Source organism: Cydia strobilella, chromosome 4 (genome assembly GCF_947568885.1).
Source record: "Cydia strobilella chromosome 4, ilCydStro3.1, whole genome shotgun sequence".
Classification (NCBI taxonomy): Eukaryota; Metazoa; Arthropoda; class Insecta; order Lepidoptera; family Tortricidae; genus Cydia; species Cydia strobilella.
The window spans coordinates 14508608-14532647 of NC_086044.1; the positions used below are offsets into that span (position 1 = coordinate 14508608).

The 24040-nt window shown below is 38.1% G+C and overlaps 2 protein-coding genes across 2 annotated transcripts in view; one reads left to right on the forward strand and one right to left on the reverse strand.

Annotated features, from left to right (window-relative positions):
* Positions 1-2183: 2183 nt before the first annotated feature.
* Positions 2184-9911, forward strand: LOC134741164 (WW domain-containing oxidoreductase-like). The gene is made up of 6 exons (XM_063673935.1): positions 2184-2328; positions 3482-3611; positions 4079-4332; positions 8184-8363; positions 8900-9167; positions 9591-9911. The coding sequence occupies exons 1-6, from the start codon at positions 2297-2299 to the stop codon at positions 9873-9875; spliced, it is 1149 nt and encodes a 382-aa protein (XP_063530005.1). The 5' UTR covers positions 2184-2296; the 3' UTR covers positions 9876-9911.
* Positions 9912-10185: 274 nt separating this feature from the next.
* LOC134741104 (E3 ubiquitin-protein ligase mib1) overlaps positions 10186-24040 on the reverse strand; it is a 364534-nt gene continuing 350679 nt past the window's right edge. The window contains exons 14-17 of the mRNA XM_063673876.1: positions 23283-23539; positions 22263-22470; positions 21646-21953; positions 10186-14333 (exon numbers count right to left, since the gene is read on the reverse strand). Of these exons, the coding sequence (XP_063529946.1) occupies positions 14193-14333; positions 21646-21953; positions 22263-22470; positions 23283-23539 (914 nt within the window). The 3' untranslated portion in view covers positions 10186-14192. The remainder of the gene's footprint in view (positions 14334-21645; positions 21954-22262; positions 22471-23282; positions 23540-24040) is intronic.

Genomic DNA, 24040 nt, shown 5'->3' on the forward strand with positions numbered 1-24040 from the left:
TTCGGGATGTTTCAGCGGTCATCTTGGTTTATTTTAATTATAATGTTGCTATTCCTGAAAGATTGTTGGAAAACGTGCTGAGTTTTTATTTGTAATGGTTTGAAGTTCCCTTTGTGATAATGTCTTGTGTGATCGAGGGCTGTAAATCGTATACAGGAAGAAAAGAAAATACGCACGAACCGATAACCTTTAATCGGTGAGTTTTGTTCAATTTTGAAGAAATTAATTTATAGGACCTGACCCTAAACATAGAAATCGATATGTTGTTTATGTAATTATTACTTGCATTCAAGTCTTTATAGATTTTTGCATATTTTTTCGAACTTTTCTGCTAAGTATGAAAGGTTATATTTTTGGCATAGTGATGTATCGACCTCAGATCAATAACGTATCGACATTTACAGCTTTCTTATAGTTTGGCCCAGGACTGTCTCATTTTAATTGATGAGTACAGTCAAGGGCATAAATATATATACATTCCCAAAGTCTCAAAAATATGTGTACGCTTAGACAATAAAATCGTGTTCACATATTTTTAAGCCATTTGTCTGGATCGATATTTTTGCCTTCGACTGTACCTATAGTTTTCTTTGTTCTTACTTACTGACAGATTGTGTTTGCCAGACTATAGTTTAATACTAAAAACCGGTCAAGTGCGGGTCGGACGCGCGCACCAAGGGGACTACTTTTTAGTATTTGTTGTTATAGCGGCAACAGAAATACATCATCTGTAAAAATTTCAACTGTCTAGCTATCACGGTTCATGAGATACAGCCTGGTGACAGACAGACGGACAGCGAAGTATTAGTAATAGGGTCCCGTTTTTACCCTTTGGGTACGGAACCCTAATAAAAAAGACATTAATGATCAGTGATGAATGTTCCTTTTATTAATACTGTTGGTCACAAAACTCAACTTTTTATTTCAGATTTCCAAAGGACGAGGAATAGGGGATATTACTGCAATGTTCTGCCACCAGAGTGCAGCACTAGCTTTTTTAGTGCACCGTAGAGTAACTTATTTATACTGTACCTTTAACAGGTTTTTGACAAGTTTTCAGGGGACCTACCGGAAAACTCGAATCCGAAATTTCGTTATCTAGCAGCCTCTTTATCGCTCGAATACGCAAGAGTGACAGAGATGTTAGATAACGAAAGTTCGATTTTCTTGTTTCGCGATAGACCCTCAGATTGTGATAGTGGCGCCACCTACGCCGAGTTTCGCGTAATATTCCCTATTATTAAATAAAAAAAATATATTACACGAACGTTTTTTTTTTTCATTTCCTATTTGGTACAGTCAGCTGCTGAGAAAAGGTACCCCACGTCCATACTAATTTACAGAACTTTGTATGCAGGGGGGTGCCTTTTCTCTGCAGCTGACTGTACATGACTAGAAACTATACTTAGTCTTTTAGCATTAGAAAAAACGGTAAACCATTTCCACGTGTCTTTTTATTGACAAGTTTTTTTATAAATAAAGCAATATTTTACTTATGAAAGCAAAAGTATGTAAATTATCGTATATTATATTTGTTGTGACTTATTTTCAAAGTGTTTTTCGATAAAACGACACGTTAAGATCGCTCGCCTTCTTTCTAATGATAAAAAAACGAGAGGTATAGTTAGACGGTTCTGAGTGGTAGACTGCAAATGAGATAAAAGCTATATTAGGTACATGCATTAATCCTCATATCAGGCGGCTCTTTGATTCCAAGGATTGCATAATTTTTATACTTTTTAATGATTTTTAGAATATGAAAATTATAAAAAGTATAAAAGTTATGCAATCCTTGTATTCCACGCATTTCATTTCATTTCAACGAGCCGCCTGCTACAGATTTCTTAAAATTGCCGCGTTTTTTCAGGTTCAACTTTCATTAGCCAGACTATTATCAATTTGCCAATTTCGTGATTATTCTTTTACACGGCACATAAACTTATGCATAATTTATCGATATAAAAAGTCGACACAGTTACATCCCTAGCAAATTATCAAACTTATGACACCATACGTAAATGAGAAATAACAAGCATATATGCATCTCTTTTCGGCACATTATCTAATTCGTAAGGAAGTAAAGTACGGGTATACATATTTGCGAAGCATTTTTGCCCTACTTCTATGCTTTAGTCATTATTCTGAGATCACGGTAATCAATTTATTTTATTTTTCTCTTGTTTTTTGTTGACAGCTTGTTGACAAAAATATTAAGTATACGGCATGTTCCCACATTTATTATATGAAAAATAAGTAATACGAGTAGTAGTTTAGGATTCAGATTATAAATTAAACGATGCTGGTTTCGAATTGTTTTCGTGGAATACGGTTAGTAATTATGGGTTACAATCAAGTCAGAAAGCACAATTGCCGTAATCGTAGTCTGTTCGAAAGGAAAAGAGTCGTGGAATGTATTGGGCTCCGTAAGCTCCCTCCACGCAGATCTGCGAAATCGACTCCACACTCGCGTTCGCGACTTCGCGCTGCATTTCGCGCACGAGTTAGGAGGGGGCTCTCTCGAGATCAAAAAGATCCTGCAGCTGTTTGAAGTTGCAGGTTTGGATCGAGTTTTGTAGTAGGTGGCGATCACAATAGATCAGGGATGGTCGCAGTGATACATAGGCTTAGGAGCCTTATATAGCCCCTAACACAAAGAAGAAGAAGAACAGGAGGGGGCTGAACATTCGACGACTTTAATCTTTCCGCACAAACTTTATAAATCATTGTCGGGATACAATTGTGAAACACATTCACATAGGGTGAAGCTAGAGACACAATATTATTAGCTACCACTATAATAAAATATCGCTTTGCGGGAGCCTCTCGTGGGTCTCCAGGCCATTCGGCTATTAATAAATAATTGATTAATAGCGTAGCTTTTATTTTTGTTTATTGGCTCTCATCATAACATAAATTGCTGTTGCTCTGCTTACTTCTCTTGTTTACACATTGATTAGTGATTCAGTATGAATGCTGCATTTAGAGAACAAAGTTAGTCTTTAGCTGCGAGCATGAATTCCGAGCAACCGAAAGACTCCATATCTCTCAACATAATAGAATCTCGCTACGCTCTTGATTCTAACTTAGCATCGATTTTGAAGGGACAGTGTGGTACTGCCATAATAAAAGTCATGTTTTAATAGAGATTTGACGTTTTTGCTTTGCCATTTCAAAGTTTGCGCAGTTATTATTATTAGTATTATTACCTACTGTATATAAATTATAAACAACATTGGTATTGCATCCCTGCCTACTTTACTTATTTGCGCAAAGCCAGTAAAATGTACCTAATGTGGCTCACTGTTTTCTTGTGCCAAAGGTTCATGCTTGTTGCAAGCGACTGAACTGTGCACCAGTTTGTACTTAATATAAGGTATTTTCCTATTTTGGAAATATCTCCACTCCCCAGAAACCGAAAATGACCGCGACTACCTACTAATATATGCAAGCAATCTAATCCTGGTTTATCAATATATTTTAGGCTCACTAAGCACGTTCATTTTCGTCAAATAAGAACATTAGTGCCTCAAGCATATGCGTTGATTGAGGGTTCTGCTAAGACCCTTATAAATACAGCTGGACGTAAACTTTTTGGACCAACATCGGAAGAGGTAAACTATACCTATTGTAGATAGTATTCAGTATTCATTTATTTATTCTTGCTTCCATGGTACATGCTACATGCTACATGAAGTGTAGCGTAGTGTAGCGATAGCGACAACTGTAGAAAGAGAAGGGTTTCAAGACTTTCAAGCGTCGTTGTATAGTGATAGTGAGTGTGAGTATGTATAGTGTACCATTATAAATATATAATCTGCATTTTATATACAGCTTTAGAAACATGTTTAATATGTATATCTCACAAAAAAGTTTTTAATAAAGATATAAGAATTTTGTTGATCTCAGAATGTACTTTACCTACATATAACTAAACATGTATAGGTAGGTGTGTATTTCTTTTCTTTATTCTTCTCGACCATAATTTGTTAATCGTGCAAATCTGAGCCCAGTTATACGAGTACTTACATTGTTTTCGTGGCAGTGAGGTGAGCTTAATAGCATCAGATTTTGTTGTTAGATTGTTCGGGATGTTGACTTGGGAGATAAGTATTGTCTGATCACTGGTGCCAACGGCGGGCTTGGACTTGAGATGACGCGGTGCCTCAACGCGCGTGATGCCCACGTTCTCATGGCTTGTAGAAACACATACGCGGCCAATTTTGCCAGTAAGAAAGTCTGCAAGAACTTGGATCGTTTGAGTATAGGCGAAGTAAACTTCGCCTCGCTTCGATCTGTGAAGAATTTCACGGACCGGCTCGTGGCAGAAGACAAGTAAGCCGGTTGCGTTTCCATTTTACTCCGCACAGAATGTAAAATCGCGATTCACACGTCCCATTTACGTCACGCTCTAAGAAGTAGTAAGTACTTACCTACACGCGAAGATCATGTACCCACCCCTGTTTTTGTTTAAGATAAATTGGCCGGATAGATCACACAATCGGCCATGGGCGTAGCCAGCATTTTTTAAGGCAACCGTACCCTGTTACCATATAGGGTACGGTTGAAACAGGTCGAATATTTTCGATCTACAGGAGAGTGAGGGTTAGGGGAAAGAGGAGCGGATAAATAGACTATGCCTTATGGGAAACGGTGGAAGAGATAGTTCAGATCCGGAAACCGCCATCAACTTTTAGTATGTTGTTGGGCATGGTATTGGGTCTCCAAAACTTGAAAATGACCAATTTGGATTTTTTATACTTTAATGCAGTTGTTCTGGCAAATACCTATATTTTGGTACAATTTTTTTCATTTTTGGTCTGATTTTTTTTGTTGATATCTGTGTATGGCTTGAGACATCATCACATTGTAGTACATCGCTTTAACGTCCGACTTTTGGTTTGGTTGTAAAACCCAAATAATGGAATTTTTTTTACGTCATTTTGATTTCTTTTGTAAATTGCTCTTAAACTACTTAAAATATAGAATATTAAATTGGCTTTCATTTAATACCCCACATGTGTATGTGCAATGCAGTTTGGAAGCAATATGGAATATTCGCAGAGGCGGGAGTCATTCCGCTGAAGTAGATGGCCGGCGCCGCTGTCTCCCGGCAGTTTTGGAAACCCAATACTAAATAACATACTAAAAGTTGAAAGCGGTTTCCGGATCTGAATTATATTGCCATAAGGCAAATCATATAACGATTCAGTTTTTGTTTCGATTTGATACTTTTACGGAGTATTTCAATTATTAGTTTTAGTGTACGTAGGCTGTTTTGTTTCGAACCCTGGTTTATTTTTATTGGTAAACCAGGGGTTGAGTGCAGTAGTAACAGAAAAAAAAATTCCTTACTATCTTGTAGTTGTGAGAATAGCACAAGACTAGGGTAGATTTAATAATTAATAGGTACTAACAAGGAAGAAAAAAAGCCTGTAAATAATCTAACTTCAGGCCTGTCCAGACGGAGATAATTTTTCGCTAATCTGATTAAATTGTCCTTTCAAATCAGGCCGTGCGGACGCAAATACCAATTTGGCTCGCCGATTTTGACCGATATTACCGATAAAATGGGGTGCGGACGCAGGAATACCAATTTGTGACGAGTTTGTTTGAGAGAATGTGTTTGAGTATTTGGGGGGCATTTTTTAATTGTTTAAATATTTTTTATTTTTTAAATATTTGAGCATTCTAAATTGAACAAATGCCCCTAAACGCGAATACTAGCGTCATAAATTGGTATTCTTGTGTATGCACCTCAATTTTTTCAGTAATATCGGTCATAATCGGTGGTCGAAATCAGCGAGCCATATTGGCGTTTGCGTCCGCACCACCTGATTTCATCAGACAATTTAATCAGATTGGCGAAAAATTGCTCCCGTGTGGACTGGCCTTAACTTCGTCAGGAAATCGCAAATATAGTAATAGACAAAAAACTATAAACTATAAAAGACACGATCTCTGTGCATGCGCGCTCGATTCGCGGAGTAATTTTTAAATTACAGAGATCAGGGTAGGGCAACTGCCCCACCTTGCCCCACCGTGGCTACGCCCATGAAATCGGCATTGTATTCTAAATATGATACTGCCACTTCGTGTTGTGTTCAGGGATTTGCCCAAACGGCTTAACTGAACATGTTCGCTATAGTCATAGTTCACTTATTAACCGACTTCAAAAAAAGGAGGAGGTTATCAATTCGACCGTTTTTTTTTGTATGTATGTTACCTCAGAACTCTGTCATTTCTAAGCCGATTTGGAAAATTATTTTATTGTTTGAATGTATATAGTCCCTAGTTGGTCCCGTTTTTGTAAAAACCCAGTTTTGATGAAGGGATCCATTAGGACTCTATAGAACTCCTCAAATCTTATAGGCGTACATATATCGGTTTTACTATTTTCAGCAAACCAAGCACTTTCATCCAAAACAGTACCATTTGATGAAGTGGAATTACTGATGATGACCAGAACGGGACTCTTTAACAACGCATATATTATTTCAATTTTGGCGATTTAAGTTTTTGTCATATTTGTTAAGCAAAATTAAGTAAGTTCTGAAGGAACATTTAATTGTGTTAAGGTCTAGTTCTGATGATGGGTTCCATGAGGTCCAACTCCTCAAATCTTGATAGCTTAGATCCAGACTTTGAAACTTACCCAAAGTGCAAAAAATTTTTGTGACAGTTTGGCCAGACAAATGAAGAAACACTAAAAATGGAAAAATAAAATTAATCTTAAAAAAAAGTAAAACCAACTTCAAACGGGAAAAAACAAAATATTATCTCGTTTTATATGCGCTAGCAAACTTATTTAGTCGGTGCCCAGCTAAATAGTTACAATACTGGTTCTTTTGTTCTTAACAAACTATGCCAAGGGTTGGCTTCCGTTTGACGGCAACTTGACGACGCTTTTAAGATTTGGCTTGGCACCGACTTCAAACGTATCAGTTTGCTAGCGCGTATAAACAAAGATAATATTTTATTTTTTCCCGTTTGAAGTCGGTTTTACTTTTTTTTTTAACTCAGGGACATATTTTTTTTGGAGCGATTATTTTCGAAAATATTTACTTTATCAAAAAAAAAAATTGTTTAAGACTAGGGTAAGGGTAGGGTAAGGGACTAAACATTTTTTTGGATTAAAAGACCTATCAAACGATGCCCTTCACTATAAGATTAAAGCTAAAAAAAAATTACAACCCCACTTTACGTGTAGGGAAAGTAAAGAACTTTTTTAGATTTTATTTTACGACTTTGTTGGATTGATTGATTTATAATTAAATAATTATATTCTTTATTATTGCAGCTTTCTAACGATAACGGTCACGGAGCAAAGCCTCGGACGGACAGACAGACGGACATGGCGAAACTATAAAAGGGTTCCTAGTTGACTACGGAACCCTAAAACTAGCCTAGTGATATAGCCGAGGGATTTGATAAGAAAAATTGTAAAGAAAAGTAACTTTCCGAATTATTGAGGGAAATCTTCCGTCGCAAGTTTCGCGCGGCGCGCCATATATAGTACATTTCGATGCTAGTGCGAAAGGTATGTCATTACTTCACGAGTACCGAGATATCAAGACTCGGGACGAGTGAAGAATGACATTTCCGCACGAAACTCGAACGACGTTTTTTTAATACAGTTGCGAAAAAATAACAAAAACAACAAGTAAGGAATAAAAACTTTAGAAACTTAAAACATGCTTGCAGTAAGAAAAAACCGGTCAAGTGCGAGTCGGACTTATGTCGGGTTCATGAGATACAGCCTGGTGACAGACGGACAGACAGACAGACAGTCAGACAGACAGCGGAGTCTTAATAGAGTCCCGTCTTTACCCTTTGGGTACGGAACCCTAAAAATTGGCAAAGTGAAAAGCACTAGTTCGCGAAACCCAACTTTCCGCACGCTAAACAGCTACGTAAAGTAGCACTTTTTGAGCAACTGTATTATTAAAAAAATATCTTTTGTTAATTACAAAATGGAATTCCTGGCTTCACGCGCAAAGTTTACCTATACATAAGTATGTATTTGCTATTTGCGTGCACATTATTTTTTTTGCATGAGAAATGATGGCCAGAAATGTAGCACAAGGCTCTGAGCGATTTTTATATTAGTTATATTCTCTGCATCGATTGATCCCAGGTCGTCAACATCAGGCATATCTACATTAATGAAATCCTGTATTTTTCAGAAAATTCGACATTGTAGTTTTAAATGCCGGTGTTTTTGGCATCCCACGGACTGTCACGGAAGACGGATTAGAAACAATATTTCAAGTCAATTATTTAAGTCAAATATACATGCTTATGAACATTGAAAAACTTATAGCTCCTAATGCCCGCGTAGTGTTTCTTACCTCGGAGTCTCACAGGTTGGTTAAAAAAAGTACCTAGTTACAGTAGTAACTACTTTTCTATGGGGATGTCCCATTGTACAACGAGACATTGTATAACCATTGAGGAACGAGATCAATGTGCGGGAAATTCTGTACATGAGACGAGCGTCTCTTTGTTTTTCAACCCTAGGAAATAAAGCCTATCTCTTTTGACTGCTGAAACTAAAACCAATCGCTGATTTGTCGATGAAGTTAAGTTATTGTTTAAAAAAAGCGCTCGTGATGTACGGAATTTGCCGCAGATAGATTTATTAGGCATCTGACTTCCATAATCGACTATTAGCGAGAAATGAGAGGTGTAAAAAATTGACACTGAACATACAGCGATCATTGATTAATACATATGTGCATTATATTATATATCACCTTTGGCTGCTACAACTGCTGTGAACTGTTTTAAGCTTGTTTTATAACGGAATTTTCTTTGTAATTTATAACGAAATATTCTACAAAAAAAATCTAGATACCCACTTTTATCAATTTATCACAAATTACCCGATGTTCTTTTAAAGGTACGTAAACTGGCCTTTAGAGAAAAGGCTACTGCCTACCGAGGAGATGTTTTCGCTGCCGGCAGATGAATTTACTTCAATCAAGGCTTTTAACGTATCCAAGCTATGCTGCATTTTCGCGATGCACTACCTGGGTTACCGGTGGATGAACACGGGCAGGAGTGTGTTCAGCGCCACCCCCGGGGCGTTCATTAGAACAAAACTGTGCAGCAATTGGTGGGTCTACGAGTTGCTCTATATGAGCATGCAACCGTTTAATAAGTCTATTGTAAGTAACTTTTCTTTTTGAGTTTTATTAAATTATTACGTAGATCTCGTCGCTAGTTAATTAAATTGTCACTATCAGCGTTAATGAGGACTAATCAGTAGAAAACGCATTTGAGTAATCGTACAGCTGCAAATATTAAGCACCTATCCCTAGTCAATTGAAGTTTTATTTTATAGCTACAACTGGTATTGTCATACACAGCCTAAAGCGCTTACGCCATACCTAGGTAGGTATACCTATCCTGTGCTGGCAGGACTTTGCCATAAAACATGTAGCTAATAGGATTGTTCATTTAATAATGGTTATGTTTTTTTATGAGGCGTCGATAACAATTATTATGCAGTCGTGTTTTCAAGAGCTCGTTACCAGAAAAAACTTGTAGGTCTACTAACTCATAAACATGAACTTAACTGATTGTTACAGTCCCAAGCCGCTGCGACGCCATTGTACTGCGCAACTTCTCCCGAGCTGGAGGGGATGACAGCCACGCACTTCAAAAACTGCAAGCGCTGCGAGGAAAGCGAGCTAGCGCTCGACTCCCACCTGTCGTTCCGGCTGTTCGACATGACGCTGCGCATGATCGATGAGCGCGTGCGGCACTTCGAGAGCCCGCTGCTCGAGGCCATGGAAAAACCTAAGCCTGAACACACTGAAAAAGTTCCTAAGGAGCCCATCGAGGACGACCTTATCACTAGCTATTCAGGTTAATTAACTCGCTTCACTAACAACTAAACTAAAGGCCGTACCAGACTCCGCACCGCACCGCGACCTTGGTGCGCCGCACCCATAAGTAAGTGAGAAAGAGATCTCTCGGTGCGGTGCGGATGCGGTACATTACAGGTGCGGTGCGTTGCGGCAGGACTGACTAGATAAGGCTGCGGCTGATTCAGTTTAGTTCAGTCATAAGGCGCGGGCGGCGAGGCTTTTTGTTCTTCGTCGACATGACGTCTTTTAGATTAGTTGTCTGTGCTTATACGTAGGTAACTTTGAAAACTCATTCTAGCAATAAATTAATACGTGATTTTTAAATTTTCTTTTATTTAACAATATAAAGATAAAGAAATATACAATGAAGTCTTATAAATATTTTTGTATACATACTTACATAGATGGTCTAACATCACTCTTAACAATTTAAATGAAATAGATTATTATGTAGTAATACTTAATGGAATTTATCAAAAGATAATAAATGCATTTTATAACGATGAAAGTAAGGTAACATATGTAAGCTCAAAAAGGCACAATAGAGTTAAACATATTTGCAAACTTAAGGATAATAATGCATGTTTAATGATAAATTGTTTGCAGTTGCTTAGAAAAAATAATGTGAGCTGAATAAGCAAACTATTCGATTTTCTATATTAAATGTAACCACGGGCTATGTAATATTTGGCAGCAATCTTTTTGCAATTCCGTGACATAATTTATGTAGCGGAATCCTACGGTTGCTCTAGTTACACCAAGAAAAGTGCAGAGGTTTTGACAGCACACGCAGTGCCAGCATACGTCATAACTCCATAGAAACTAACAAACAAATAGATCAAAGGACAGAGAGAAAACAAGATAATATGATTACTTATTATTATTGCACTCGCGTACTATACAGAATAATTCTTAAGATATCATAGTAACAACAAGATGTAAAAGTCGGTATAAAAAATCTAGTTCAGGTGCTCCCACGCTGGCAGTTATAATAACATCGTGTGACAGGGACAAAATGACAGTATTGATAGTGTTATAATAGTACATTACGATACAAGTGCGAAAAATAGGAAAACCGAAACAAGTGGCGATAAATTAAAACACGATCGAAGGGAGTGTTTTAAATCGACACGAGTTGCGAATTACCTATTCGCACATGTATTGTACAACGTTTTACAGTACATATGGCCCTTTAAGTTTTCGACATAGTTACGTAATGTGCTAATTATCGCACTAGTGCGGTAAAGTAGCACCATATGTACTGTAAAAGTTATAAATGATGTTGTCCCTATCACGCAATGTTATATAACTTCCAGAGTAGGATCACCATAATGTGCTATAATCGACAATAGCGGGTTGGATAAATGGTGTGCCTTAAATGGAGGAACACAGCTGGTTAGCGTGTTTAGGGAAATATAGATTTATTGGACAATAATAATTTAGACAGAATACATTATATTTTATGAATATAGGCCCCTAAGGAGGTTTAGATTTACATCAAGACGTCTGCCGTGATCTTTCAGATTTACCTTCTTTGTTCAATTTCCATATACATAGCCTAACCAAGAAATATACGAATAAAATGTTCTGAGAACGTTACGTTTTTTACATCAAGTCTCTTTTTATTATATAAGTACTTATACATATAGAAATTCGACATTAAAAAAACGACGCTTTTACAGCAAGTATATAACCGCAACAATGTTTTTTTTTAAATTTTATTATCTAGGTAGGTACTCTATGCATTTCAATTTTATCAGTCCTATAGACGAGTTAAGCTCATATCATAGCATAGGATGGTCTTTTTCTTACAAATCTATTATTTACTTTTTACTTGATATATAATGCGTATGCCTAATCGGTAAACATATTCTCATAATTATGTTACCTAAGTTGAATATTTTAGGACAACATACTTATGCTCTAAATAACAAGATCGAAGACATTACAATTGATTGAAGTGATTGCTATCTACGTTGTTAATATATAGTAAGGCTAATTTAAGGCTAGGAACGCACCTGCTTTTTCCGAACTGCCGAGATGATTTCACCTTAAGAGTCCGCAGCAAGCTCGGTTCTACATAAAAACGAAGTTACGCTCTCCTTTTTAAACGACTAGCTAGATTGCTCTGAAACTTATTAGTACTTACAATAGGATAAGGTATATCTATGCCTGTAATTAGTTTATGTAGCTTCAGATACCATAGTTACAAAATACAGCGAATTTAAGTTTTTCATACAAAAATAGTTTTTGCTCTATATTTGGTTATATTTGTTTTATAAGCTGGAGCTATGTAAACTAATTACCGGCATAGATATAGGGAGCGTGCTTAAATTGTAGGAGGCAGCACATAAGCCCCTGATTTAACTGGCGCGAAGTGTAAATGTCAACTTTATGCTTTCAATAATGTAGCCCACAAGATGGCAGAATCTACAATGAACAAGAAAACGTGAGTGAATTGTAGAGGGCAACACTTGTTTTGGCGTGAAGTGTCAATGTATAGTTTGTTTCCGATTCAGGCCACAAGATGGCATACCCTCCAATGCGCACGGTCCCCATACCTCATGTCATTGTATGTGCAAATGCAAAGTTTATTAGTTTCATCTAAGCCTACACGTAATTTTTCGTAGGTTGTCTGTAAGAGATCGCTCTTTAACGATAAGGTCGCCTGTTTTTTACCTCTGTCTTCATGTATTATTTGTGTTTCCATGTACATTTATTCTGAGGTTGTGCAGTAAAGAGAATTTGTATTGTATTGTATTGTTGTAGTTTTAAAATGAGAACGAAACTCCGTTTGTATGGGAAGGTGAAATTCGGCCGAGCTTGCTGCGGACTTAATATATCAGATTAAAATGAGTAAATCAGTACGTTTGACAATACCGTAACTGATCCAACTGATGTTTATTATATAAAACAGACAGACCCTGTATATAGGTTACATCAGTTGATGCAACACGTACGCTGAGAACGAGTCTGTGCTGTGCTGTACGCGAGACGGGACGATTAATGTCGCTACGCTCACCGCCGGAGATTGCGATGCCTCTATATTAAAAGATTGAATAAAAATCACTGCTATTATGATTTTTGTCTGTTTTTGCTAGTTACCGTCTGTTGTATGAACACTATCAGTAAATTAAATATGTACTGTTTACTATGATATTTTTATTTAAGAAAAAACAGGAGCGTTCGTGTTAAGTAAACATTGTAAAATATAAATAACATACTTAAGTAATTAAATGATATGAAGGCTGACGACGAGCATGTTTTAGTTCATTTATTATTTATAAAATAAAGTCTAGTAACATAAACGACCAGCGCAGTCGTAGACTCGTATTTAAAACTTTATTCTTATGATTTTATGCTTTAAAAGAATATTTTTGTGGTTCCGTACAAAGTACTGATTTAGTTGTTGCGAAACGTAATGACAAATATCATAGGTCAGCCTTTCCAGATAATGAAACAAAATTTGAGAATTTGATTCATGAAATGCGCCAATGACGTCACGTCGTTAATTTACCTCTAAAATAATAGGCTATTTTACTCACAATTCAAATCACTTTATGACGGTTTACGACGGAAAACTATTTTTATTATGGCGTTAGCGGGACAATATACTGAGATAATTCCTTTGAGTTTTTCGATATTTTACCTAACTTATATTTGACTGCGTTTTTTTGTAAAACTAATCTCATGACTGCTGTTAAATAATTTAATTTATGGACAGTAAACTAACCTATTATTGTTATCGATCAAACTCTGATGATACCGAATATCAAAAAGTGATATTTATGATGAATTTAACAACTTTTCCTTTTTCCATGAGATTAATATAATATATATTATTAATATAATATAGATTCGTGATTATTATATAATATAATAATCACGAATCATTCGCCCAAAAGAAAATGCCTGCCCGTCTAACGTTTCGGCTACTCTGAGTTGTCGGAAGCTTTTTTCGCACCCTCATCACTTAATTTTTGTTAGTCGTAACACTCGTCGTAACCATAGTGTTTGTATTGTGCAGTGTTTGTAGATAAAAAATATTCGTTTCTAGACTTGTTTACGGCAGAAGGTGATGCTTTCGCCCCACGACTGACGTATGCCTTACCCGTACAGGTAAATTTTACCATTTGGGACAATAGCCACCTTAATAGTCGCTCCAGACAATGATACTTAATAATTTTTGAATATGACGATGTACAATTACTACAAATAAATATATTCTATTCTATTTTATTCTATTCTACAGTCGAAGACAATCTTAATTCATTGTAATAAGGTGTATATTGACTATGTTCGATGTTATGGTGTCCTAGCCTAGTACAGGAGGATGCGTTTCTCGACCTGCTTGCGGCAGATGGGGCAGACGGTGATGCGGTCGCCACACATCTGGCACATGCCGTGGCCGCACAGGAAGATCATGTTCTTCAGCCGGTCCAGGCAGATCGGGCACATCGTCTGCAACAGATGTACAATAATAATAATGAATGCTTATTTTTATGTAGTAAGATGTTTATTATGGAACCAATAAGAATATGAAAACAATAATAATACATAATATTGTCTTCGGTTACCGTTATAGTTACTCATGAAATAAAACTATGAAAAAGGATTATCAGAGGGAGAGGAGGAGGGAGGGAAAGGGATCTTTTGTCAGAGGGGTCACGGACAGGATCAGCCACATCTTGAAACGTGCTTGTATAAAACCATATTTCAAGCCAATGAAGAAGATGTCACAATTCCTGAGGCCTGTAAAATACAATACCCCTCTACAGATTGCAGGAGTGTACAGGCTAGACTGTGAGTGTGCCAGTGTGGCCTATCATATGTCGGGCAGACGAAACGAAGCATTTCCACTCGGGTGAAGGAACACATAGCTCAAGCACCGTCGACCTAGGTCTGCAGTCTGTGAGCATGTCATGGATAAAGCCAATCACTCAATAAAGTTTGATAAGCCTCTGGTTCTTGCCAAGGAGAAGCGATACATACCCAGACTGCTGCGCGAGGCCATTGAGATTAAGAAATATCCAAACTTTAATAGGGAAGATGGCTTTTCTCTACCACCAGCTTGGGATCCTGTAATCCATCTGATAAAGGAGCAAGCGAAACATAGACTGTAAGACCTTTGTGATGGATGATGTTATAATATGTTTTGAAAAGATGTGTCCCGCCGAGTTTCTTGCGATACCCTCTTACAATTTAGGAGGGAATTAAATCTTCTCGGGTCAGAGGTGTAGGGTTAGAGCAGACGTAGCTTTATTGCGTATATCTTTACTTGAAAATAGTTGTATTGTATAACTGCCCTAGCCCTAGCCCTATGAACTGATTTTGCATGTACATTATTTTTGTATGTGGGTATTTTTGCACATTGTAGCTTTTCTTCAGTCATCTGTTGACCACGAACGCAGTAAAGGGTTCGAAATGTCGGGATGTATTATAAATTCAATATACGCGATATAATCCGATTTCATAGTTTAATTTCATGAATAAAAATTCATGAATAAATAGTCATATTTTATGTCCGCAACGCAGGCTTCGTCAGGTGATGGCTTATTGATGTGTTATTCTAGAATCAATATTCAAGATAGCATTTAATCTTCTGCACAGCGCACCCCAACTAACAATTTAAGGCAGAATGAAGGTATATATGCGACCAGATCTTGTGGTCGCATAAACGTCGCATGTACGTTTATACGACGCGATTTGGGCGCATCTTATTCAACTTAGACGTAAAAAAAGTTGTGGTCGTTTTAATACCTATTTAGTTGCATAGTCGTCGTATATACGTCGCCGATTCGACACTTTGTCGTATAAATAGTAACTACTATGACGCCTATTCGACTTAAGGATAATTTTTAAGAAAAAAAAAACCGACTTCAATGGGGGCCGCTGAAAGTTCACTTATGGTGCACTCTTAGATTCCAGACAATGAAACGAAAAAGACAGCACCTTTTGCCTAATTATGTAGAAAAGGAGGTAAAACCACCCACTTTTCTAGCAGCATTTCGTTTTTGTAAGGGTCGCAGTTCTAACCTAACCTACTTTTCTGATAGCATTTCGTTTCTGTAAGGGTCACAGCTCTAACCTAACCTACTTTTCTGATAGCAGTTCTGTTCTGTGAGAATCGCAGTTCAAAACCCAACCACCCACCTAACCCACTGTTCTAGTAGCATTTCCGGGACCGGGTCTTGGTCCGGGTCAGAGTCCGGGTCTGTGTCCGGCTGTCCGGGTCCAAGTTTGGGTCAGAGTTCGGTCCGGGTCCGGGTCCGAGTTGGGGTCCATGTTCAGACCCGGGTTCGGGTCCGAGTCCGGGTCCAAGTTTAGGTCTGGGTCCAAAAGGAAGAGAACAAATCGCCAAATGTGGACTATGTGTCACTGAAGAGTTCCATTCTGATCATTATCAGCAGTTTCCACTTCATCAAATGTCACTTTTTTAAATGTAAATGCTTTATTTGTTGATGAAAATACAAAAATCACTATATGTATGCCTTTCACATTTGAGGAGTTCCCTTGGTTCCTCGTGGGTCTCATCATCAGAACTCGAGCTTGACAAAAATATGTCTTAAAAACTTAAGTTGCTTTACAATCATAAAGAAGAGGACAAATCGCCAAACGTAAACTATGCGTCATTAAAGAGTACCATTCTGATCATCATCAGCAGTTCCACTTCATCAAATGTCACTTTTTAAAATGGAAGTGCTGGATTTGTTTATAAAAATACAAAAATCACTATATGTATGCCTTTCACATTTGAGGAGTTCCCTCGATTCCTCATGGATCCCATCATCAGAACTCGAGCTTGACAAAAATGTTTCTTGAAAACCTAACTTGCTTAACAAACATAACGAAGAGGACAAATCGCCAAACGTGAACTATGCGTCATTGAAGAGTTCCGTTCTGATCATCATCAGCAGTTCCACTTCAATAAATGTCACTTTTTAAAATGGAAGTGCTGGATTTGTTTATAAAAATACAAAAATCACTATATGTATGCCTTTCACATTTGAGGAGTTCCCTCGATTCCTCATGGATCCCATCATCAGAACTCGAGCTTGACAAAATGTTTCTTGAAAACCTAACTTGCATAACAAACATAACGAAGAGGACAAATCGCCAAACGTGAACTATGCGTCATTGAAGAGTTCCGTTCTGATCATCATCAGCAGTTCCACTTCAACAAATGTCACTTTTTTAATGTAAGTGCTTAATTTGTTGATGAAAATACTAAAATCACTATATGTATGCCTTTAACATTTGAGGAGTTCCCTCGATTCCTCATGAATCCCATCATCAGAACTGCTTTTTGACAAAAACGGGACCAATCTGTATGTATATACTTACAATCAAAAAGAGAATTTTCAAAATCGGTCCAGAAATGACGGAGTTATGGAGTAACAAACATAAAAAAAAACAACCGAATTGAGAACCTCCTCCTTTTAAATCTTGAAGTCGGTTAAAAAGTACCTAGTGGTGCGAAATACGATGTTTATACAACTTTAAGTTGAGTTATCGCCACCTAAAGGTCGTATTAATAGTCATACTTGTTATGAACAAAATGCTGCACTTCATGATAAAAGCAAGCCGCTTTGCACAGTGATAGTATCACAAAAACTATCAATCGAGCAAGAAAAAAAAACTTAAGATGCCGTTTTTTTGTCAAAAGTATTCAGTATATGTTTTTTGCGTATTTTTTATAGGAATGTATATAATGTGCTTTTATTTGAGATATTAAACATTGAAATCCGTCAAATAGATTTGCTTGTAGAATTTTTTAAAATATATTTTTAAGAAATTTACACATTCAAACTTTCATATTTCGTGAAGTATGAGAGGTATCGGTGTCGGGTTTTTTTTTAATACTTGTTATTTATTCAGTAATATATACATGCATTAAACTATTCATGTTCCATACATTTTTTTTGAGAAATCAAGTAAAAACTATCAATCGAGTAAAAAAAAACCTTACGATGCCGTTTTTTGTCGAAAGTATTCAGTATATATTTTTTGAGTATTTTTTGTAAGTAATGTATACAATGAGCTTTTGTTTGAGATATCAAACATTGAAATCGGTCAAATAGTTTTGCGTGTAGAATTTTTAAAAATATATTTTGAAGAAATTTACACTCACATTCAAACTTTCATATTTCGTGAAGTATGAGAGGTATCGGTGTCGGGTTTTTTTATAATACTTGTTATTTGTTCAGTAATATATACATGCATTAAACTATTCATGTTCCATACATTTTTTTTGAGAAATCAAGTAAAAACTCTAAGATTATTTCAGTTCAAGTAAAAACTATCAATCGTAAAAAAAAAACTTAAGACCGATTTTTGTCAAAAGTATTCAGTATATATTTTTAGAGTATTTTTTTTAAAAGTAATGTATATAATGAGCTTTCATTTGAGATATTAAATATTTAAATCGGTTCATTGGTTTAGCTTGTAGAATTTTTTGAAATCTTTTTTAAAGAAGTGGCGCCATCTCTGTTACTAAGGGGTAAAACTTGCGCTGCTGCGGGTCAAATCACTCAGTTTGGTCCCTACTAGCACTGTGCAAAGCGGCTTGCTTTTATCATGAAGTGCAGCATCCGGGCAAAAAAAGGCCATAACAAGTATGACTATAATAGCTTATTTCTTCAACGCACGTTCCGCGTCGGCGTGTGTCAAATTGACAGAATATTAACAGCAAGTGGTGTAAAATTGTATCTTTGAAAGAAGGTACTTAGCCATTTTTTTTAAATTGGTGGTTTATGAAATAGGAGACAAAAGTGTATTTCATGTCTGTAAACTACTGCGCAGTCAAATTTACTGATGATTAAGTTTATAACAAATTTTTGATGCGCTTTTAAAATACTTACTTATTTAATTATTTTGATTAACAAATTATTAAGCAGGTGCCTTATGAGACAGTTATTCAACTTGAGGTTCTATAATCTATAGGTACATTTGAATTGGAACGGTCGCCATAACTTTTCAAAAGTTGTATAAAAGTTTATTTAACCACATCTATTCGGCTATTGATTAAATAGCGGTAGTATAATAGCAGTTTTGCTACTTAAATACGGAAAGCGGTCGCCCCAGTAACAGTTAGTCGACTGTTCTATAAGGAACACTTTTACGACGCGTAAGCAACTATTGGTAGTTTAAAAGTCGCATAATGGGTATCCATACCACATAATTGTGTGTGCGTGTACCGTGTACGACCATAACCTCCATGCGATCAACTGTCGTGTAAGAAAGTTCTATAGAAGTCGTCGTAATACCTACTATACGACTGTCGTATAAAATGGTAGAATAAATGTTTATCGACCTTGCTATACGATAATAAGTTTCACCGAATATGCGACCTCCATGCGACCAACTGTCGTGGTGTAAGGGAGTTCTATAGAAGTCATCGTAATACGTAGGTATACGAATGTCGTATAAAATGGTAGAATAAACGTTTATTCGACCTTGCTATACGACACTAAGTTTCACCGACTATTTAGTTGCATAATGCACCATTACTCGATGTACGGTTAAAATGATGACTGTTATACTACTTTTATAATACTCCGAGTCGAGTCATATAGCTACTTGATTATACGACTATAGTTATTTACGATACAAGTGCGGAAAAGAGGAAATTCGAAACGAGTGGCGATAAATTAAAACACGACCGCAGGGAGTGTTTTAAATCGACACGAGTTGCGAATTACCTATTCGCACGTGTATCGTACAACGTTTTACAGTACATATGGCCCTTTAAACTTTCCACATATGCACGAAAAGTGCTCTTTTACGCACTAGTGCGAGAAAGTAGCACCATATGTACTGTAAAATTGTTTGTTGATGTAATCTAGCGTTGTCCCGACTTCTGATATGCCTCGCTAGGGTCTATTCGGCAACTTAATCTCAAAAATTGGAGCAGGCGCTAGTTTTTATGTAAGTAGATGATTCGTCCGACTTACTCATAATGTTTTTATTCGTACACAAGTTTTCAGAAACGAGAAAGTAGATAAGACAGGATACATAGTACTACTTGCCGGACGACCTCATGAAGACTATAGTCGTACCCATCATAAAAAATAAGACAGGTGATGCCTCAGATAAGTCCAATTATAGGCCAATTATTCTGGCTAATATCTTGGCGAAGGTACTGGACAGTGTGCTTAACACGTATATGAACAAGCATATTAACCTGCATGACGCCCAGTTCGGTTTCCGACCGGGACTATCCACTGAATCAGCGGTTCTATGTCTCAAGCACACTGTTCGGTATTATACTGACAGGAGCACGCCGGTATACGCATGCTTTTTGGACTTGTCGAAGGCGTTTGACCTAGTCTCATACCAAGTGTTGTGGAACAAGTTAAGCATGAGCTCAAGTTTACCAGCTGAAGTCATAAAAATTTTAAAGTACTGGTATGACAACCAATCAAACGTAGTTCGATGGGCGGGGGGATACTCCGATGTATATAAAATGGAGTGCGGAGTTAGACAGGGGGGGGTTAACTTCGCCCACTTTGTTCAACATGTACATTAACGGCTTGATTGAGGAGCTCAGCAGCGCGGGTGTCGGATGTTCGGTGGATGGTTGTTTTGTTAACAACATAAGCTACGCAGACGACATGGTGCTGTTGAGCCCCTCAGTCAACGGCCTTAGGATTCTGCTTGATATATGTGGCAGATACGCTGTGGCCCACGGACTAAAATATAATGTAAAAAAGAGTGAGGTATTACTGTTCAAGTCTGGCATTAAAACATATCCCATTCCGCCAATAATGCTCAGTGGTTCTCCTCTTCAAACAGTTACTAGGTTCAAATACTTGGGTCACTGGATTACTGACACTCTAAAAGATGATATTGATATAGAAAGGGAGCGCAGAGCACTGTCGGTAAGGTGTAACATGCTTTCTCGCAGGTTTGCGCGTTGTTCTACTGAGGTGAAAATAACCCTGTTCAAAACGTATTGCCAAAACCTACACACGTGCAACCTGTGGAGTGACTACACCAAAAAAGCCTACAGTGCTCTGCGCGTCCAGTACAATAACGCCTTCAGGGGGTTGTTGGGGCTGCCCTGGCGCTGCAGCGCGTCAGGAATGTTCGCCGCGTGGAGAACTGATGGTTTTCAAACCGTGCTGCGCAAGCGGGTGGCGTCCCTGGGCGAACGCGTGCGGGGCAGTACCAACACTCTCCTGAAGGTGATCGCTGAGAGAATGGACAGCCCTATCCTCGCTCACTGGATGTCCGTGCATGTCAATTGTAATTATAATTATACTTTCTACCATAGAGTAACTTATACTAGAGCGGTACTGTCATAGTAAATTTTGTAACCCCAGTAAATTCACTGCCATCTGTCGACACACTTTAAAACTAAAAATGAAGCTTTATAAAAATACGATAGAATGTATTTAAATATAGATAAATGATTTTTTTTATTTAAATTAATTATTTTTATGATTTTGACCCATGTTCTTTCACTGATATGCGTTAAAATTGTTAAATAACAAACGAAACCGTCAACGCCATCTATACGACTGTAGGCCAAAACTAGTAGCGCCCTCTGAACGAGAATCAAATTTTTTTGATTTTCGAGGCACGTTTTTTCCTTAGACTGTATCTATCTATTACGGAGTTATATCTATCTTTGCTTTCTACTAACACACCTAATATAAGTTACTACTAACATAATATGGATTATTTGTATCCGAAATAAATGCTTTCATTTCATTTCATTTCATTTCATAGTGTAGACGAAGGGTTTTAATTTATCTTTTAACAATCATACCTGCTCCTTGATATCCTGGAGCTGCTGCTGTAGTTTCTGCACGTCGGCGGGCGGCGGCGAGGTGACGTGCGCGGGGGCGGGGGCGGACGCATGCGCAGACGCGCAAGCAGGCGCAGGCGCGCACGCAGGCGCCGGCGCAGGCGCGCACGCAGGCGCAGGCGCAGGCGCAGGCGCAGGCGCAGGCGCTGGCGCAGGCGCGGGCGCTGGCCGCGAGCCGTTGTTCATGTGGTGCGGCGCCGCCGGAGCGGGAGCCGGCTGACCCTTGTTCACTTGAATTTGTGCCAGGTTGCTGCTGCCCTCCTTTTCTACTGTTGACATATATCATTAAGTCAATTGAGGAATCGAAATCTTGGCGAAAGTTTATTAATATTATACGGCCATACTATATAGCCATCTGTTACATACAGCTTGTAAATTAATTAACTCACTCTCCCGTGCGTTTTCGTAGTTTCAACCTGTGGTACTGTTCACACTTTCCTATACTGGGATTGTCCAAATTAAGTGGCCACATCAGTTGGTCGTGCGGCGTGGAGTAGTCTTTAATAAACCGGCATCTCCGAGCACACCACGTACTCACGCGCTGCTAGAAATTCGCCTTTAAAGCCATATATACTTACGGTCGATGTTGTGCGGAGCCACAGCCCCGTGCTGCAGCGGCGTACGGCACTCGACACACTTGCGCATGAGCGGCGCGCATGCCGCGCACGCGCACACGTCCCCGCAAGGCCGGAACACCACCGTGGCCGGCGCCTCCGAGCACACCACGCACTCGCCCACGCGCTGCCGCGACGTCACGCATGCGCGGCAGATCAGGCACTTTTTCACCTAAAATACAAATTAATCTTATCAATCATTTACAACTTTATTTTATTTTCTTTTATTTTCTTTATTGGGGAAAAAAACAGATACAGGCCAATAAGATTTACAGGCAAAGTTATAACAGTACATATAGCCTACATCCTAAGACATTTCCCACTAGGAGGTCCGACAGTAGTTTTAGGATAGCATTGTGATCGGAACTAAATACACAGATCGGAACTAAAAACTTATGATCAATAGAAAGAAAATAGTAATTTTTTTATCCTGGGTGATATTGGGGTCGTGAAAAAAAAACCAATGGACACTAAGGGGCCCGAAGTAGACGAAACGTACGTATATTTATCAAACGTACGGGGGTATATTTATTCACGATTTTCATATCGGTCCCATGGGGAATCATGTTCAGTATGACTATCTTAATATCAATTCAATTTATTTATTCAAAAGACAACAATGGCCCATAATGGTTAGTAACAATTAAAATTAAAAATTAAAAACTAAGTGTTAGAGGAACAAAAACAGAAAGCGACAAACAAAAACAGACAGCAGTAACAATAATATAGTTATTCTATCACCTAGTAGCGGTTATGACACACTCAGAATTCCGCATTATGGGCGAGTCGTATCGGCCCGCTAAAGTAGCCAGGATCGGAAGATCGAAGAGGATCGGAATATGTACCTACATTTTCGATATTCGGGACCACGAATCACGACCCCAAGATCACCCAGTATGTCAGTGTGTTTAAATATGTCCGTTTTTTGCTACATTTCACATCCATTTGCTGTGCCTTCTTTACATTACGTATAACAACACTTACCCTTGCAGCACACACGTTGCAGCAGCATATGTGCCCGCACGGGCGGAAGAGAGTGTCTCGCTTTGCATCAGAGCAGACGAGGCACTCATCCGCGGTAGGGTCGGTGTGAACCGTCTCCCCAGGGACTGGTGCTGCCGCCGTCGCCGCGCCTGCTTCGCTATCGGGAGTCATGTCGCTGCCGCCTGTGCCTTCCTTGCGGCATGTTGTCAGCGTCTTGCATAGGTTGGGATCCGGGCACAGGTCGAGTGGGGTTTGACCTACAATTAGAAATAATAGGTTTTTATATGAATGCCTCCAGTTTTCGCGATTGGCACTTCTTATTTTAATATTACAACATTATCGTCTTGATATCCTGGTTGAATAGTTTGTTATACTGTACCTATGGATATTCTAGGTTAAAAATGAGTATCCAAACAATGCGTATTTTAGGTACAGTCAGCATCAAACGTAGCGGATCTGACTACGCGTCAGTGTCAAATAAAATAACTTAACATACTTGCAAATATAGGTTTCTATATGTTGAACAATTAAATAGATTGTGACAGATACTTTTGAACGCGAACTGTAGTGATATCATTTTGAAAAGCATTCCGGGGTGGTAGATACTTTTGGTGCGTTGTTTCATCCACTACAATTGACGCTGAGTGTACTAGTAGGAAGGTATATAAGTCTTTTCTCAAACATACTCCAAAAAGTATGCGTTAATGTCACGAAATGAAGACATGAAGTTGCTCATTTATGGTTCTTGACCTAGGCCA

Coding starts and splice junctions, on each gene's coding strand:
- LOC134741164 (XM_063673935.1), top strand. CDS start 2,297: ATGCTGGTTTCGAATTGTTTTCGTGGAATACG. Junction 2,329..3,481: donor AATTGTTTTCGTGGAATACG/GTTAGTAATTAT, acceptor AATATATTTTAG/GCTCACTAAGCACGTTCATT. Junction 4,333..8,183: donor CGGCTCGTGGCAGAAGACAA/GTAAGCCGGTTG, acceptor TGTATTTTTCAG/AAAATTCGACATTGTAGTTT.